Below are 18,524 nucleotides of genomic sequence, written 5' to 3' on the forward strand. Positions count from 1 at the left end.
AGAAGACTCTTGAGAGTCCCTTGGACTGCAAGGAGATCCAACCAGTCCATTCTGAAGGAGATCAGCCCTGGGATTTCTTTGGAAGGAATGATGCTAAAGCTGAACCTCCAGTACTTTGGCCACCTCATGCGAAGAGTTGACTCATTGGAAAAGACTCTGATGCTGGAAGGGATTAGGGGCAGGAGGAGAAGGGGACGACAGAGGATGAGATGGCTGGATGGCATTTGTGACTCGATGGACGTGAGTCTGGGTGAACTCCGGGAGTTGTTGATGGACAGGGAAGCCTGGCGTGCTGCGATTCATGGGGTCGCAAAGAGTCGGACACGACTGAGCAACTAATCTGATCTGATCTGATCTGATTAACATAATGAGCATTTATTGAACAGCTTTTTTAGTACTCTTGCCTGGAAAATCCCATGGATGGAGGAGTGTGGTAGGCTACAGTCCATGGGATCGCAAAGAGTCAGACACGACTGAGCGACTTCACTTTCATTTTCTTTTTTATGGCAGACACTAGCCTGGATCCTAGGAATAATATCAACTAAAAAAAAATTTATTTCCTTTAAAAATTTCCAGAAAGTTAAAATATTTTTTAAAATTAATTATGTTCTAAATGTTATACAAGGTAAGAAAAAGTATTGAGGCTGAGGAAGAAAAACAAAGAAGCAAAAACTCCTGGCAGAACTCGAATACTTCTGCAGAGGTGATAACCTCTGGGCTATGTTCTGAAGAAGTGAAAGTTCACCAAGAGAAGGGAGTTCAGGATTACAGAATGACTCTTGTAGAAAGATCAGGGTCATTAAAAATATTCCTTATTATGTAAATACAGTGAGGTTCCAGGACTGAGAGCATGGGCTTCATGAGGAGGGTTGGTTTCAAAGAAATCCAGGCATCTAGCAGAACTCATATCTGCTTCCTCCCCTCTCCTGTGCACATTTCCCTTATGCAGTGATTATATAGCTGGAAAAATTCAATACCTGCATTGATCCAGAGTACTAGGGGAAGGTGAAGAATGAACCTGTTTGTTTGTTTTTTCTGAGCTAGGCTCTTCCTCTTTTTCACCCAATCCCCTCCCCTTGAAGGGGTCCAGACAGCCTAAGTCCAGATCCCAAGGACCTCTTAACTGCAGACAGAACCTGATTCCTTCCAGAGATGAACTAAAACCCTTCACTAACTTTTAGCCACAGTCAAACTCAATCTCAGCTTCCCTTCCTGTAAGTCTCCACCCCTAGGAAAACCCATCTACAGTCTAACACCTTTCAGGGTCACGGAGGTGCCTAAAACAGTACGAGAGATAAAGGACAGAGATAAAGAGTGGTTTCATAAGGACATGGGACCAGAGACGGGCTCACTGCTGGATGTCTGGAGCTGATATTAGACTCTATGGCTCATGGATATTAGTTAGTTATTGCTGCAAAACGAATTGCTAGCAACTTAGTGGCTTGAAACAATGCATATTTATTCTTATCCAGTGTCTGTAGGTGAGTTCAGGCATGGCTTAGCTGGGTTCTCTGCTTCAGGGTCTCACCTGGCTACAGTTCAGGTGTTGGAGGAACCTAAAATCTCATCAGAAGTGTAATGAGGGAGATATATACTTCCAAGCTCCCTTGAATTGTTGGCAAAAATCCAGTTCCTTGTAGATGAAGAATTGAAGGTTTAAATTTCTTTGTGGAGGCTGCCTCAGCTCCAATAGTCTCTTAGTTTCTGCCTTTGTAGGGGTTTCCTAATATAACCACCTGCTTCCACTAAGCCAACAAAAGAGAAAGAGAGCAAACATGTTACAAGATGAAGGACAATATAGCATATAACATACTACACTCATGGAAATGACATCCCATCACCTGTGCCATATTCTGTTGGTTGGAAGCAAATCCCAGGTCACTCACACTCACACTCAAGAGCACGAACACAGGCAGGAACACGAGGAGACAGGGATCACCGAGGTCATCTTAGAATCCAACACATGATGAAATAGGCTGCAGATCAATCTTTGACTGATGACATTCAGGGCTATGGGCCTTGGAAAGATAGAGTCCTGAGGGGGCAAGCGGCAAACACAGACTAAGGCTGATGACTGGGACCTCAGTCAAGCTGCCCACAGGATCAGAGACCAGATTTGAGATAATCAGAATACTGTCACAGGGCAGGAAACTTGGAATGCTAGGGCAAGACCTGGAGTGGTTCTGGAACATGAACCTTAAAATGCAGATGAAGGCAACACAAAAGATTCTAGACAGCTTAAGCTTAGCCCTGAGGGAGACACAGGAGGGAAGAGAGAGACTGAGAAGGAGACATAAATAAAAACATTGTCTTTTGGTTTGCACACCAAAATTTCAAAATTTAAGATTATAGACCTAAAAGAGAGAGTCAGACTCAACAAATGAACATGAATTTACTTTAAGAGAAAATAATTTCAAAGTCAGACAACGATAACTATGTTTGGACTGCTTAAGGAAATAAATGAAAGATTAACTTTTAATTAAGATCACCAGGAAATTATGAAACTGAAATAAATAGAAATTAAATAAGAAAGGTTGACTATTTTTAAAATTTAGAAATTCTAGGAAAACTATGGGCATTGAAAAAAGAAACTTTATTGCTAAATAAATTTTTGACTAACTATTATTCTTGCAACAAATTATAGATGAAATACAGTGGAAGAGTATAAAAGCATTTCTTTCTACAGAAAGGAGCCTGGTGGGAAAAAAATCCATGAGCTCACAAACAATCAGACATAACTGAGTGACTGACAAAGTAGCAAAGGGCCAGCATGGGAACTGGTATCATCTGGAAGCCTGATATAAATGCTAAACGTCAGGCCCACCCCAGACTCACTGAGGTATTTAACAGTTTAATAAGTTCCCTGTGTAATTCATATGCATGTTAAATTTAAGAAGTGCTATTTTAGGACAGTGGAAGAAAATTTTGAGAGATTTGTTCAGAACACAGAACAGAAAGACAAAGAAAACCATACATATTGAACACATATATGTGTGTACATGTACATACATACAGACAAATGTGTGCATATGTATATTCACACACACACACACAATTCTATATGCATTGACTATAACTGTTGCTTTTTTTTGTAGTCATCTTTTTGTTTAGTGTTACAGGTTTCTTTTAGCATCTCACTAGTTACCCAAACCAGATAACCAAAGTTAACAGTCTGGTCTGGCTCATAGAATCTCATACAAAAATACTCAGAGAGTTTTCTTGAGTAAATAAATTAGAAATTGGATAAATAAAAAATTTAGAAAAAGTGAATCTCTTTCTATGTGTTCTACATTTGCTTTACTCATTTAAAATTGCATGACATTGTTCAAAAGCTTCCAGGTCAAATGATACAGATGCAACTCATTCTTTTAAGCTGTTGCTTAATTTTCTATGATAAGGCTGCATCACAGTGTATTCTGTTAGTCCCACTGATATGCATTTAGGCTATTTCCAGTTTGTCCTTCCATCTTTTCTTCTGCTGCTGCTGCTAAGTCACTTCAGTTGTGTCCGACTCTGTGCAACCCCATAGAGGGCAGCCCACCAGGCTCCCCCATCCCCGGGATTCTCCAGGCAAGAATGCTAGAGTGGGTTGCCATTTCCTTCTCCAGTGCATGAAAGTGAAAAGTGAAAGTGAAGTCGCTCAGTCATGTCTGACTCTTAGCAACCCCATGGACTGCAGCCCACCAGGCTCCTCCATCCATGGGATTTTCCAGGCAAGAGTACTGGAGTGGGGTGCCATTGCCTTCTCCTTTTTTCTTCTAGTTGGATTTTTACTGAAATCTGTCTATTAATTCACAGAGGATTAATATATTTATGATATTAAGTTCTCCCACCCAATCATCCCTGGCTCAGATGGTAAAAGAATCTGCCTACAATGTGGGAGACCCGGGTTCGATCCCTGGGTAGGGAAGATCCCCTGGAGAAGGAGATGGCAATCCACTTCAGTACTCTTGCCTGGAAAATCCCATGGACGGAGAAGCCTGGTAGGCTACAGTCCGTGGGGTCACAAAGAGTCGGACACGACTGAGTGACTTCACTTTCACTTTCACCCAATCATATAGTATATAGTGCCATTTAGCCAGATCTTGTTTTATGTCTTTTAGTACAATTTTATTGTTTTCTTCCTTTGAATCATACTGTCCTTGTTCAAATAATTCCTTAAAAATTTAGAGTTTTTGTTACTAGGGAATATTAAAAGTCTCTTTCAATTTCTATTCTTGGCTAGTTATTTCTGCTGCTGCTGCTGCTACAGAGAAGGCAATGGCAACCCACTCCAGTACTCTTGCCTGGAAAATCCCATGGATGGAGGAGCCTGGTAGGCTGCAGTCCATGGGGTCGAAAGCAATTGATTTTTTTTTAATGTTTGTCATGTTTCCAGTTAGTTGACCAAATTTCCTTCATGCCAGTGTACTTTAATCCCCAGTGATGTTGAACAATTCTAATTCACCACACCGCGTCTCTATGACCTTGTTCTTCCTGGAAGTTCCTTCCTCTATATTATTACTGGCTCTTTCACACCACTCATGAGGACCAGACTGCCTCCTCTAGGAGGCCTTCCTCTGACACCCTTGTGTTGACAGAGGTCCTTATTTGTTGTCTCCTAGTGCTTTGTGCACACTTTTTTTTAAATAATTTTATTTATTTATTTTTATTTTGGGCTGTGCTGGGTCTTCGGTGCTACTTAGGTTTTTCTCTGGTTGTAGAGAGTGGGGGCTACTCTCTGGTTGTGGTGTGCAGGCTTACTGTGGTGGGCTCCCTTGTTGTGGTGCGTGGGCTCTAGAGCAAGAGGGCTCCACTGTTTCAGCATATGGGCTTCGGTGGTTGTGGTTTCCCAGCCCTAGAGCACAGGCTCAGTAGTGGTGCTCAGGCTTATTTGTTCCACTGCCTGTAGGATCTTCTCTGGTCAGGGATCAAACCTGTGTCTCCTGCATTCCCTAAGTCACCAGGGAAGCCCTTTGTGCACGCGTGTATTGGTTTTTATTACTTTTCATCCTTGTTGTCTGTCTTTGTGTGTAGTCTGATTCTGGATGCCAAACTCTGTGGAGTCATGGGTCAGGTCTTAAACAAAATGATATTCTTGGAAGCTAGCATCCTGTCTGGAACATATAAATTCTCAAAAAACAGTGTGGAATTGAATTTCTCTGATTAGAAACAGTCGGTAAGTCGGTAATGCCAGGCCAAAGAGACTTAACTTTTTAAGATTCTGATATTTTCCACTACACTACTCTTGATATTTATAAATAAGTTGTAGATACTTTTTATGGTGCTCACTGAGCTGATTTACACTTTGTTATGTAAAAACCAAGATGGGGACTAAGGAGTTTGAACCAGTTACAGAAGTCTTGATTTTTAATGGCAAATGTGACTCAAGAATTCATCTGTTCAGTGAATTAATGTTTATTAAACATATACTATAGGCCAGATATTGTGCCAAGAGCTGTGGATACACGAGTTCTCAAAATACACAAGATTCCTCCAGGGAGCTTGCAAAATCCAACTATAGGATTAAATTTAAACAAAATATGTAACTTGAAAAATCTATTTTGAATCTTCCTGTGGCATTGGACAATGTTAAACAGTCTTTCCTTACCATTTAGTCCTTTTTTGGTGGATCCAGTCTCAGATACTTTTTCCACAAGGGCTGCTACCAGGTCACGCTTTTCAGTTGCAGGAAAGAAGGTATTGTTGTTTTACTTCTTCATGCTACTTACCCACTTTTGAAAAGTAGACTGTGGTAGGCTGAGTAATGGCATCTGAAGATTTTCTTATCCTAATCCCTGGAAACTGTGAATATGTTAACTTGTGTGGTAAAGGGGACTCTGCATGTGTGATTAAGGATTTTGAGACCTGAAGATAATCTGGTATTTTTCAAGTGAGCCCAATATAATTATCAATACAAGTTTCCTTATAAAGAGGGAGGTAGGAGGTCAGAGGTAGAAAGATTTGAAGATGTTATGCTGCTGCCTTTAAGGATGGAGGAAGCAGCCATGAGCCAAGGAAGCCAGGTGACATGAAAAGACAAAAAAGTTAAAAAAAAAAAAAATTCTCCCCTAAAGCCTCCAAGGAGAATGTGGCCCTGATGACATCTTGAGTTTTGGCCCAGTGAAACCCACTTTGCACTTCTGACCTCTAGAACTGTAAGAATAAATCTGTGTTGTGTAATTAATAAGTCACTAATGCTAATGCTAAGTCGCTTCAGTCGTGTCTGACTCTGTGCGACCCCATAGACGGCAGCCCACCAGGCTCCCCGTCCCTGGGATTCTCCAGGCAAGAACACTGGAGTGGGTTGCCATTTCCTTCTCCAAATGCATGAAAGTGAAAAGTGAAAGTGAAGTCGCTCAGTCGTGTCCAACCCTCAGCAACCCCATAGACTGCAGCCTTCCAAGCTCCTCCGTCCGTGGGATTTTCCAGGCAAGAGTACTGGAGTGGGGTGCCATTGCCTTCTCCAAATAAGTCACTAAGTTTGTGGTAATTGATTACAGCAACAATAGAACACCGATACAGAAGAACCAAGTAGCTAAGCTAAGGTGCTAGCTCCAGTTGGCTCCTTGGGGGAGTATGGAGAAATTAACTGGCACAAGTAAACTCAATAAGGCAGTCTGAAGCTAATAAAGGCAGAAACGGCAAGACTTCACCACATTTTATAAGGGCTGAGAGTCTAACTGGAAATACCCAGTAGCAACTACAGTCCAAAATTTAAGAATCTCAAATAAAACACAAGTGCAGGGACTTGCCTGGTGGTCCAGTTGTTAAGACTCCATGCTTCCAATGTAAGGGGCACAGGTTTGGCCCCTGGTTGGGGAAATAAGATCTCACATGCCTTGTGGCCAATAAATAAATAAAAACCCAAGTACAAGTACCAGGAGTCAAGCAGAGACTGGATTAGAAAGAGGACAGATAAGAAGCAGGAAGGATGGATGCAGGTAACTTTGTAGAGAGATGTCAGAGTAGCCAAAGTTCACATTTATTAAGCTGTGGACACCAAATACTTCAGGAAAACCTAGCTGATTTGTGTGCATGTGTGCTCAGTTGTGTTTGACTCTTTGCAACTCTGTGGATTGTAGCCTGCCAGTCTCCTCTGTTTAGAGTTCTTCAGGCAATAATACTGGAGTGGGTTGCCATTTCCTTCTCCAGGGGATCTGCCCGACTGAGGGATCGAACCCATGTCTCCTGAATTGGTAGTTGGATTATTTTCCACTGAGCCACCTGGGAAGCCCCTAGGTGATTTAAGAGAACCCTTTAATGGAGAATAGCTCATTTATTGAGGGCCTACTGTGTGCATGCCTGCATGCTAAGTCACTTCATTCATATCCACTCTGTGCGACTCTATGGACTGTAGCCCTCCAGGCTTGTCCGTCCATGGGGATTCTCCAGGCAAAAATACTGGAGTGAGTTGCCATGTGAGGACCTACTACTGGTTAGCATATGTTGTTAATTTTATTTGCCCAGTAACCCCATGAATTGAACATTATAACCCTTGCTTTACTGAGATTGTTGTTGTTTAGTCACTAAGTCATGTCTGACTCTTGGTGACCCCTTGGATTGTAGCCTGCCAGGCTCCTCTGTCCATAGGATTTCCCAGGCAAGACTACTGGAGTGGGTTGACATTTCCTTCTCTAGGGGATTTTCCCAACCCAGGGATCAAACCCAAGTCTCATGCGTTGGCAAGCGGATTCTTTGCCACTGAACCACCAGGGAAGATTTTACTAAAGCAGAAACCAATACAGAAAAGTTAAATGACTTGTCCAAGGCCACAGAAAACACTAGGAAGTGAAGAAGGGGTTAACCTCACCTCTCCAGTTCCAGGAGCCGTGCTCTTTCTTCCATGCCATGCTGCCTTCCTTTCAGGAAAAAAGGCTTGTTGACTTTGTCGGCTGTCTGAAGAGTTCAAAGCAGAAAAACATGGTGTCATCTTTTGAGATATTCATTTTATCAGTGAGAACTTGAAAATGAAGTTAAAAATTAAGCGGCAAAGCCAACCTCAGGCTCTCTGCTCTGACAATGTACGGCTAAACCTGATTCAGTCTGCCTGCCATGTGACACATTATTTATCCTTGTGAAACTGTGGAATTATTTGAAAAGGAAGAAGGGATGAAAATGCCTTCTTTCTTAAAGGTAGCCTTATAGTCTGGGGCTTACAATACTGGTTTAATGGTGAAGGTAAGTGCATTTCTTCTTTTTGGGTTGGAAGATAATTACTAATCAGAGATCTGTTAAAGGGAGGGAACAGTTTGAGGGGAAGTCAGAGGAAAAACATTGTCAGCAGCATAAGGATCTCCCTCTGGGAATGGTTCCTGGTTTCAAAACGAAGAAGAGACTTTCTAAAAAAATGCAATTGATTCAATCAAGACCCTAGAGCAAGACTTGAGAGGCCACCAGTGCCAATGGACTCTGTGGACAATGGTCACTTCTCCAAGGATTCGTGAGTATTTCCTGCAACACCTTGATGAGTCAGACAGGCTTTGGCTGCAGAATAAAATACTGGATCAGAACTAACAAGGTATGGGGTTGGGGACTATGACTCATGGAGAAGACAATGGCAACCCACTCCAGGACTCTTGCCTGGAAAATTCCATGGACGGAGAAGCCTGGTAGGTGGCAGTCCATGGGGTTGCTAGGAGTCGAAACAACTTAGCAACTTCATTTTCACTTTTCACTTTCATGCACTGGAGAAGGAAATGGCAACCCACTCCAGTATTCTTGCCTGGAGAATCCCAGGGATGGGAGAGCCTGGTGGGCTGCCGTCTATGGGGTCGCATAGAGTTGGACATGACTGAAGCGACTTAGAGGCAGCAGCAACCGTGATTCATTAGCCTTTTCAGATTTCTGTATATAGTTGAAATTGTCTCTCAGAAACAGGAGAATATGAACAAAGTTGTGAATAAGGTTGAGGCAAAAAAACTTGTATACTTGTGGAGATCACCTGGTTTGTGGCCCTCATTGTGCAACTGAGGAAAGGTGTCCAGAGAGATTGTGGTTGGTACCTATCAGTTGGTACCTATGATGGGAAGCCAGGGGCAAAGACCCACAGAAGTGCCCTCTCCCAACCTGCCCAGGAAAATTCCCAATTCCATGGCATAGATGGACTCATACAGGCATAGCCTGTGGTCATTGCTTGGAGGAAAGGTGCTCAGGCACTCCTGTGTCATATTTTACAAGTGGAGCTGAGTTCCCTGTGGGCAGGGCCCCAGTTGCACCTTAATTTTTATATAACCCTGCCTTCTAAGATTACCCACTATTAGTGCTTGGTACACTTTTTTTTATTCATGATTACACACGTATGAATTAACAGCATGATGTAAAGGATCTACTGAAATAGATAGTTTTATTCCCAAACTGCCAACCTTTCAGAAAGGTAAACAAGTGATAAAAAGAGGTCTCAGTTTTACTAATATGGGAGAAATTGCTTGTTTGCATGTTCTCTGATGTTTGTAGCAAGGTATATCCCTTCCTCCTCCACCTTCTAGATTCTAGTCCAGAAGAACCCAGTTCTCAAAGGAAGCATTTAAGACCAATTTAGCACTCAATCAAAAACATTTTTGTAGAAGGATATTTCATTTACTATAAACCTGTATTTATTAATCTGAGAGGGCACAAGTGCCAGTCTTGTGACTGCTATTATTCCTGTTGTTAATAACATTTTGCAGTGTATAATATTTTACATTGAGAAGGCATGTCTCATTCTTCTGTTTTCATTCTCAACAGTTCAATGAAGTGACATTATCCCCATTTTTCCTATGAAACAGTGAAAATTCTGGGATCTTATAAAATCTGCTCTGGTTTACTCAAGACTAAATGACAGAGAAAAACTTGGTCCTTGGATACCCTTTGAACTGCAGGTTCCTGCTCTTTCAACCACATGTAACATTTACTCTGAGTAAACTAGGGGACTCGGCTAATAGAGATGATGCAAGACAGGTTCAATGTTAAGGGAAATCTAATGGCAATAGAAACAAAATGATAACAAAATAGTGAGTTCTAGACTATTAATAAAAGAAGAAAAAAATCTTATCTTTTGCTGATGCCTAAATCATCTGTCTATATTATTAATTTTATACCAGATACAACTCTGTTTTGTGTTATGAAGTTATTTTTAAAGTATAGAATTTTCCTTTAATTTAATTCAATTTTTCTATGTCTATTTGCAACTTTTAACAGTAGGAGTCACTATTTCTTAGAAATGTCACTCGTAAGTAGAAACACCCTTGACAATGTTTATGATTAGGCTAAAAAATCATTCCACTGTCTTTCAGTGATATCGGTTATGCCAGTTCACAGATTCCATACTTTTATATGCTTCTGTGGTTATTTTAGAAAAATAGGTTCCATTACTATGTCACAGAAGGATCCTCGTTTAGAATGGTTTGGGATGTCTGCCTGATTTCTGTATTTGTCTCATACTAGGAAGCAGGGAAATTAACAACAGAAGTTAACTGTTGAGGCAAAATTTAGAATAGCATTTGAAACCATGAAAGCTAAGGTAGGGAGGGCAGCAGATGGAAGGGAAGGACAACTGAAGTCATAGGTTTGTGTTGTAATTTTACTAACCAAAAAAACAAGAAAGAGGAGTCTTCTTTATTTCTTTAAATATTCGAAGCTCAACCTGAAAGTATTTCCATCAGCAAATTTCCTTCTGGAATAAATGATTAAAACTTAATTTAAAATCATAGACAAGCAAGAAGGATATACTGTAGAGCACAGGGAATTACAGCCATTATCTTGTAATAACCTAGAATGGAGGATAATCTGCAAAAGTACTGAATCCCTATGTTATACACATGAAACTATTATAATATTGTAAATCAACTATATTTCAATTTTAAAAACAACTTAAAATTATATAAATTTCTGTCTAGAATACCTTACAATGAAACTACCCTATTGCATTTTAAACTTGTGCTTAAAATGTGAACATAAAGAGAAGTTGTATTAGCAGGCATAAAAAAGCAGCAGTCTGGGCATCAGGAAACCTGGTACTGGCTCAGTAAACTCTGTGACTTGAAGCAATTTTTCAAACTTTCTATACATCAGTCTTCTTATTAAAAATAAATAAACATTTGGGTTAGAGACTATTTGAATCTCTTTCAGCTCTAGAGTTCTATGTTTGTAAGACTGGTTGGAGTGGTTGATGAGGAAACTTTGAGTATAATATTTGTAGCTGCACATACAGTTAAAAAGTTGCCTTCAGCCAAGTCTTGGACTCTTACATAACAAGAGAGATCAAATAGAAAATAGTCCAAACTCCAGGTCAATCAGGTGGCCACTCCAGTTTCTTCAGTTGGGATCTGAGTGTTGAGTCCTTAACTGAATTCTTGATGTCATCCAGATGTTAGTAGAACTGGATTGGAAAGCCTTCCAAAACAGAGCAAAAGCCAACATATTTCCTGGTGCCGATGTTCTTGTTAGCAACTGGCCATCTATTTTGTCTCTTATAATAGAAAAAGAAAATTTTAAAACTTAAATGGAGTGATCGTGTTCTCAGAACTTTAGAGACATTTAGCAAGCAGAAAACTATCTTGACTATGCTGTATGAAGCCTCATCATTGTTCTTTAAAAGACACCTTAGCTTTTTCAGAGGGTAAAATAAGTAACTACTAATTGTTTATAATCAAATCCCTTATAATTATACAGTGGAAAAGACAAATAGATTCAAGGAATTAAATGTGATAGAGTGCCTGAAAAACTATGGACAGAAGTTCGTGACATTGTACAGGAGGCAATGATCAAGACCATCTCCAAGAAAAAGAAATTCAAAAAGGCAAAATGGTTGTCTGAGGAGGCCTTACAAATAGCTGTGAAAAGGAGAGAAGCAAAAGGCAAAGAAGAAAAGGAAAAATATACCCATCTGAATGTAGAGTTCCAAAGAAGAGCAAGGAGAGATAAGAAAGCCTTCCTCAGTGATCAATTCAAAGAAATAGAAGAAAACAATAGAATTGGAAAGGCTAGAGACTCTACAAGAAAATTAGAGATACCAAGGGAATATTTCATGCAAAGATGGGCACAATAAAGGACAGAAACAGTACAGGCCTAACAGAGCAGAAGATATTAAGAAGAGGTGACAAGAATACACAGAAGAACTATACAAAAAAGATCTTCATGATCCAGATAACCATAATTGTGTGATCACTCACCTAGAGCCAGACATCCTGGAATGTGAAGTCAAGTAGCCTTAGGAAGCATCACTACAAACAAAGCTAGTGGAGGTGATGGAAGCCCAGTTGAGCTCTTTCAAGTCCTAAAAGATGATGTTGTGAAAGTGCTGCACTCAATATGCCAGCAAATTTGGAAAACTCAGCAGTGACCACAGGACTGGAAAAGGTCAGTTTTCATTCCAATCCCAGAGAAAGGCAATGCCAAAGAATCCTCAAACTACCGCACAATTGTACTTATCTCACACGCTAGTAAAGTAATGCTCAAAATTCTCCAAGCCAGGCTTCAACAATACGTGAACTGTGAACTTCCAGATGTTCAAGCTGGTTTTAGAAAAGGCAGAGGAACCAGAGATCAAATTGCCAACATCCATTGGATCATTGAAAAAGCAAGAGAGTTCCATTAAAACATCTACTTCTGCTTTATTGACTACACCAAAGTCCTTGACTATGTGGATCACAATAAACTGGAACATTCTTAAAGAGATGGGAATACCACACCACTTTACCTGCCTCCTGAGAAATCTGTATGCAGGTCAGGAAGCAACAGTTAGAACCAGATATGGAGCAATGGACTGGTTCCGAATTGGGAAAGGAGTACGTCAAGGCTGTATACTGTCACCCTGTTTATTTAACTTTTATGCAGAGTACATCGTGCGAAATGCCAGGCTGGGTGAAGCGCAAGCTGGAATTAAGATTGCCAGAAGAAATATCAGTAACCTCAGATATGCAGATGACACCACCCTTATGGCAGAAAACAAAGAGGAATTAAAGAGCCTCTTGATGAAAGTGAAAGAGGAGAGTGAAAAAGCTGGCTTTAAACTCAACATTCAAAAAAATAAAATCATGGCATCACTTCATCTCATCACTTCATGGCAAATAGATGGGGAAACAGTGAAAACAGTGACAGACTTTATTTTTTGTGGCTCAAAATCACTGCAGATGGTGACTGCAGCCATGAAATTAAAAGATGCTTGCTCCTTGAAAGAAAGGCTATGACCAACCTAGACACCATATCAAAAAGCAGAGACATTACTTGGCCAACAAATGTCCAGCTAGTCAGAGCTATGGTTTTTCTAGTAGTCATGTATGGATGTGAGAGTTGCACTATAGAGAAAGCTAAGTGCTGAAGAATTGCTGCTTTTGAACTGTTATGTTGGAGAAGACTCTTGAGAGTCCCTTGGACTGCAAGGAGATCCAACAAGTTCATTCTAAAGAAAATCAGTCCTGAATATTCATTGGAAGGACTGATGCTGAGGCTGAAACTCCAATACTTTGGCCACCTGATTCAAAGAACTGACTCCTTGGAAAAGACCCTAATGCTGGGAAAGATTGAAGGCAGCAGGAGAAGGGGACAACAGAGGATGAGATGGTTGAATGGCCTCACCAACTCAATGGACATGAGTTTGAGCAAGCTCCAGGAGTTGGTGATGGACAGGGAGGCCTGGTGTGCTGAAGTCCATGGGGTCACAAAGAGTCAGACACAACTGAACTGAACTGAACTGTTTGAAAAACCACTTGGTAAATATGGAAAATCATAACGTGACCATGGTGTGTTCTGTAACCCTGAAAAGGCCATTGCTGTCACGTGTGTAAATCTGTTTCTCTCTCTTTGGGTGCGCATGTATCAACATAGGCATAGTGCCTGCTTTGTACACTAGAGTACAGGCATTTCCTTAATGTTATGCAATATGTTCAAAGATATTTTTAAGTAAAGTCCAGGGCAAGAATCTATTAAAGTTGATTCATTAAACTCTTACAGTTAGGTTAATTTGTCTCCAGTATTATGCTGTAATAACTAATACTACAAATAATGTTTTTGGACAAAATTATTCATCTGTCTGTTTTATTATCATATTTCATGATAATTCATGAAAATTTTTCATAGATAATTCATAATCTATGGGCATAGATTATGAATGTTCACAAAGAATGCAAAGCTTTGAATGATGCAATGTATAAGTATGATACATGTGTTTGTGAGGTCATGGATGCTTCAGTTTAGGAAAGGCTGCAAAACTGATAATGTTCCTAGAATAAGGATTGTATGGAAAAGAAATAAATGTATGAATCCCCTGAAGATCAGTGTATAAATATCAAATTAAATGTGTCCAATTTGAAGTCATGAATTCTCTTTGACTCTCAAATAGCTGAATTTATTTGTAATTATAGTAGAAAGCCCTCATTCAATATGATTTTACAGGTGATTTGAAGAACTTTTCAGCCCAGCAAAGTGTCCCAACTATGTTACCAAAGACAAGAATACGCATTTTAAGGTGTTACATATTACAGTAATGTATATCTGTTACACAATGTCATTCTTCATGTTCAAAGAAGACACCATTGAGTGAATGTTGTTCTGTTTTTACAGAAAGAACAGAAACATGGTCAGTTGGAACTTTCCTCCTCCAGCTCTTAGCTTAAATTTGCTTTCATGTCTTCTGACCTGCCTCAAGCCATAATACTTCTTACCTTTGCATGGTTCTCTGTGGTTTGCAATTTTCTCATTCAATTCTTGCAGCACCACTCAGAAATCAGACTTATTTTTATTGGACAGGAAATGGCTAGTTAGATAATTTAAATGACTAGTTCTAAATCATTTAGCTGGAACTCACAGTCAGATTTTCTTATAAAAATCAAGTCCTCTGTAAGCATGACAATAAGGAAGTGTACTGCAAAATGTAAATCATACAGCTGTGTTGGATCACAATTTTCATTGATGCTGGGAAAAGACAGCATTAACATGAAAAAATTGTTTGTGTGTCTTGTTTTGGATTGTTGTTCTTCCCCATAGATAAAAGCCTGTCGTGGTAAAAGAGATTCAGGGCAGAGGGAATCTCCACCACAAAGTGTGGTACCATTTCCCAGAGGAGCCAAATGGATGAGAAGCCTTCCACCAGGAAAAGTAAAGCCACATCTCTCATTCTCAGCCTACTTATGGAAGAGTAGAAGCTTATTTCCAGTGCTCTTTATACAACCTTGCTCTCCTTTCTCCTCCTTTTTCCATCAAGCCTCCTCACTGTGAAGACTGTCTCAGTGTAATATTGGACCAGCTCCAGCCTCTCATCCTGTTACTTACTGCTTTTTCCTTAGGGAGCGCTGAGTTATCTATGAGAAATTAGGTCAAATGATCAATAAATCCTTGGACATAAGGAATGAAATGAATCCTGGAAAGGTCATTTTAAACAAACCCACTCACCCATGTATGAATTCCTGCTATAACATACTTGCCCAGGAGTTATTTCCTCTGAGTGTGGAAACTTCCATTAATAGGGAAATAATTCTTTTGCAGGCAACCCATCCTATCCCTGAGCCTATTTGGCCATTAAAAATGCTTTCTTCCAGTATATTTTATGTGTTTCTTCACAAGTTCTCTTTCTATTTCTCTTTAGTCCCAGTTGCCCAAGTATGCAGAGAAAAATTTTAATCTTTCATTCACATGGAAACCCTTTCAATATTGGCCCATTGTTCCACTACGTGGAGACTTTAAAACTGTGTTGCTCTTCTAATAGGACAACTTGTCTGGTAGCATATCACCTACAAACAGTAAAAATGGTTCCCCATATTAGCTTTTTTAAAGCTGAGTATATGTGAAGGCAGAGTTTAGTGACATACATCAAAAATATTTCCAAGTGAAAATTACACTGAGGAGTTAGTGGATGTGCTCATTTATGCACTATCTCTCAGGTATTTTAAAAGAGAACCCTTGGGTATATGATTTGCTTAATTCAAAGCATCTCTCTATGTATAAACTTTCAAACTTTATGGTAAATGAATACGCGAAATGGATGAGACCCCAGACTTGAGGCTGGGAGACTCAGGTTCTGTGACTGACTCTTCCTTATCTTCCCCATTCACTTTATTTTGAAACACTGTGACATAAATATCTTCATTTAGTTTGTCCTATATCTTCATGTGCTACCCACACCTCTGAAAAAGGCCTTACTTGATTGTAAGAATCCTCTGAAAAAGGATCTTCTTGACTGTAAGACCTCTGATTTATTACCTTGAAATAAACTAAAGATCATGCCAAAGAAGGGTTATAGCCATGGTTATTTGAGTGAGAAAAAATGGTGAGACTGCATAATATCATCTGAAGTTTTCTCAGATTTAGCAGTGGGAAAAGTGGAAAAAGGCACTCACTGCAGATATTTGTGTTATTCTCTAGGTCCTGAATTCTGTTCGTTACGCTATGGACTGGCTCTCATCATGCACTTCTCAAACTTCACCATGATAACCCAGCGTGTGAGTCTGAGCATTGCAATCATTGCCATGGTGAATAGAACTCAGCAGCCTGGTTTATTCAATACCTCCACAGAAAGACCTCTTGCATTCACCTTCAATCACTCCAACAGATCCATCAAGGAATTTAATACAGCAGAAGTAAGTATAATAGAGAACAAGGCTCTTTGTTGAGAGGGAAAACCCAGTTTGAAAAGAGGACTTGGATCTTGATTCTGTGGTGTACAGAATATGAATTATCAATAACAAACTAAAAACATCTGGAATTATTTTTCTCTGAGATATTGCTTACCTCTGTGATTAGTCTTTCACTGAGATTATTATGATTACAAGGTTGGGGGTGTGACTATTGGAAAAAGTTGTGGATGCTTCTAGAAAGGAACAGATTACTGGATATCTTCAATGAAAAACTATGCACTGTCTCAGTACATCTTTCTGCCTGATTTTTAGCAGTTCTCTGTACCTTTTATTATCCTTGAGCCATTTTACAACTCTAAGTTCTATATATTAACAGTAATAAAATGATTCTTGCCCATAGCTCTGAAAATGAATTTTGTCTTGTGGAAAATCAATTGATACTCTCCTCCACTTCCCCTTCAGTCGAATAAGTCAGTTTTGCCATATATTTAACATCTATTTCAGCATTACTTCCTGCTTATAAGTATGTGGTTCCTTGAATTCTCCTTTGGACCAGTTGTATCATCCTACCAATTCCTCATTAGCCAGTGAGTTAAATAAAATATCACCTGTTCCTCTTATATTTCTATGAGAATAATCATTATACCCCATTTAAATGTTTCCCTTTAAACTATCATTTACTGTACATTTCTAAATGTACAGTAAAATCATCCTCTAATTTTATGATTTTGTTACCTTGGAGCCAGTTTATTTATAATGACCTCTCTGCCTCGAATCTTTCTTCCATTATTCGTTCTACACATTCACACTCCTGTGCGTAAGAATCCAGGATACCTTCAAGTTGCCAACTCCTCTCTTGAAATGCTGCACTTCTCCAGAACCTGGCCCGCTTCTCAGCACACTCATATCTGCTGTCAGTGGCTCAGGAACAGTCTTTGCTTTGAGCAAGTCAGAGTCCCGGTTAGTTTCTATTCATTGTGTATCATTTCAAATGCTACAAGTCCACTTTTGCTGTATTTCTTCAGTGACGATGAGTTTTCCTATTTCTCTTTATACAAATCATAGTCATTCTACAAAGAATGGTTCAAGTACTTCTTCCTTCCTGGGACCTTCCCAAATTGTTCTTCCCTCTTCTCAAAGTCCCTATTTTACTGCTGTTGATCCTCACGCTTGAATTCGGACATGAATCATGTATCTTGCTTTATTTATAGTTATTTTATATTTTGTATTTTATGTTTTGGGGCTCTTCAATTTATACCATGGTGCCATGTATCTAGTGGCTACCAAAAATTATTTATTGGGTTATATCAGAAGAGAAATGTGGTCTTATTAATGTGTAATATGTGTTTTAGGAAGTCAGTTCTGCTAGGATAGACCATGATTCTTAAATTTTATTTTAGGGGCTGATTTTGATAAGCATTCAGTAAAGATGTATTTTGAAATTTTTTGAAATGAGAATCAGCATGTCACCCAAATTATTTACTAGAATCAAAATAGTTAAAAGGAGATCTTTCACTATATTTCATTTACATCTTCCTATCAACTACCTATATAATCATTTCTTTATCACTTTTCCTCTTCATTTACTCTATTTTGTCTCCATCTAAGAGAATCAACTTAGGAATATAATGGGTTGTTTGGAAAAGTTGGAATATTTAAGTTTAGTAAAAAATGGAGAAAAACCAAAATTAATATTATATAGGAGGGCCAGAATCCAGGTGGCATAGTGGTAAAGAATCTGCCTGCCAATGCAGAAGGCACAGGAGACATAGATTTGATCCCTGGGTCAGGAAGATCCCCTGGAGTAGAAAATGGCACCTGCTCCAGTACTCTTGCCCGAGAAATCCCATGGACAAAGGAGACTGGCAGGCTACAGTCCATGGAGTTACAAAGAGTCAGACACAACTGAGCACAAGCAGCTCTGGCTATAAATTAGATTTTTTTATAAAATAAATTCTTAGTAAAGAATTTTCCTTCCTCCTTCCCCCCATCCCG

The 18,524-nt window shown here is 39.5% G+C and overlaps 2 protein-coding genes and 1 pseudogene across 4 annotated transcripts in view; 2 read left to right on the forward strand and 1 right to left on the reverse strand.

Annotated features, from left to right (window-relative positions):
• Positions 1 to 1,372, forward strand: part of LOC104991138 — a 4,030-nt pseudogene extending 2,658 nt beyond the window's left edge. Inside the window, exon 2 of the transcript XR_825573.1 lies at positions 1,220 to 1,372. The product of XR_825573.1 is annotated as a tumor susceptibility gene 101 protein pseudogene (transcript). The remainder of the gene's footprint in view (positions 1 to 1,219) is intronic.
• Positions 1 to 7,880, reverse strand: part of TRIM38 (tripartite motif containing 38) — a 27,480-nt gene extending 19,600 nt beyond the window's left edge. For both annotated transcript variants that reach the window (XM_010843450.1, XM_010843449.1), the window contains exon 1: positions 7,793 to 7,880. The gene's annotated coding sequence lies outside the window, so the exon portion shown is untranslated. The remainder of the gene's footprint in view (positions 1 to 7,792) is intronic.
• A 74-nt stretch (positions 7,881 to 7,954) lies between these two features.
• SLC17A2 (solute carrier family 17, member 2) overlaps positions 7,955 to 18,524 on the forward strand; it is an 18,782-nt gene continuing 8,212 nt past the window's right edge. The window contains 3 exon segments of the mRNA XM_010843448.1: positions 7,955 to 8,160; positions 14,944 to 15,054; positions 16,318 to 16,572. Coding sequence (XP_010841750.1) covers positions 15,027 to 15,054; positions 16,318 to 16,572 — 283 coding nt within the window. The 5' untranslated portion in view covers positions 7,955 to 8,160; positions 14,944 to 15,026.

Source organism: Bison bison, unplaced genomic scaffold, assembly GCF_000754665.1.
Source record: "Bison bison bison isolate TAMUID 2011002044 unplaced genomic scaffold, Bison_UMD1.0 scf7180017864182, whole genome shotgun sequence".
Taxonomy (NCBI): Eukaryota; Metazoa; Chordata; class Mammalia; order Artiodactyla; family Bovidae; genus Bison; species Bison bison.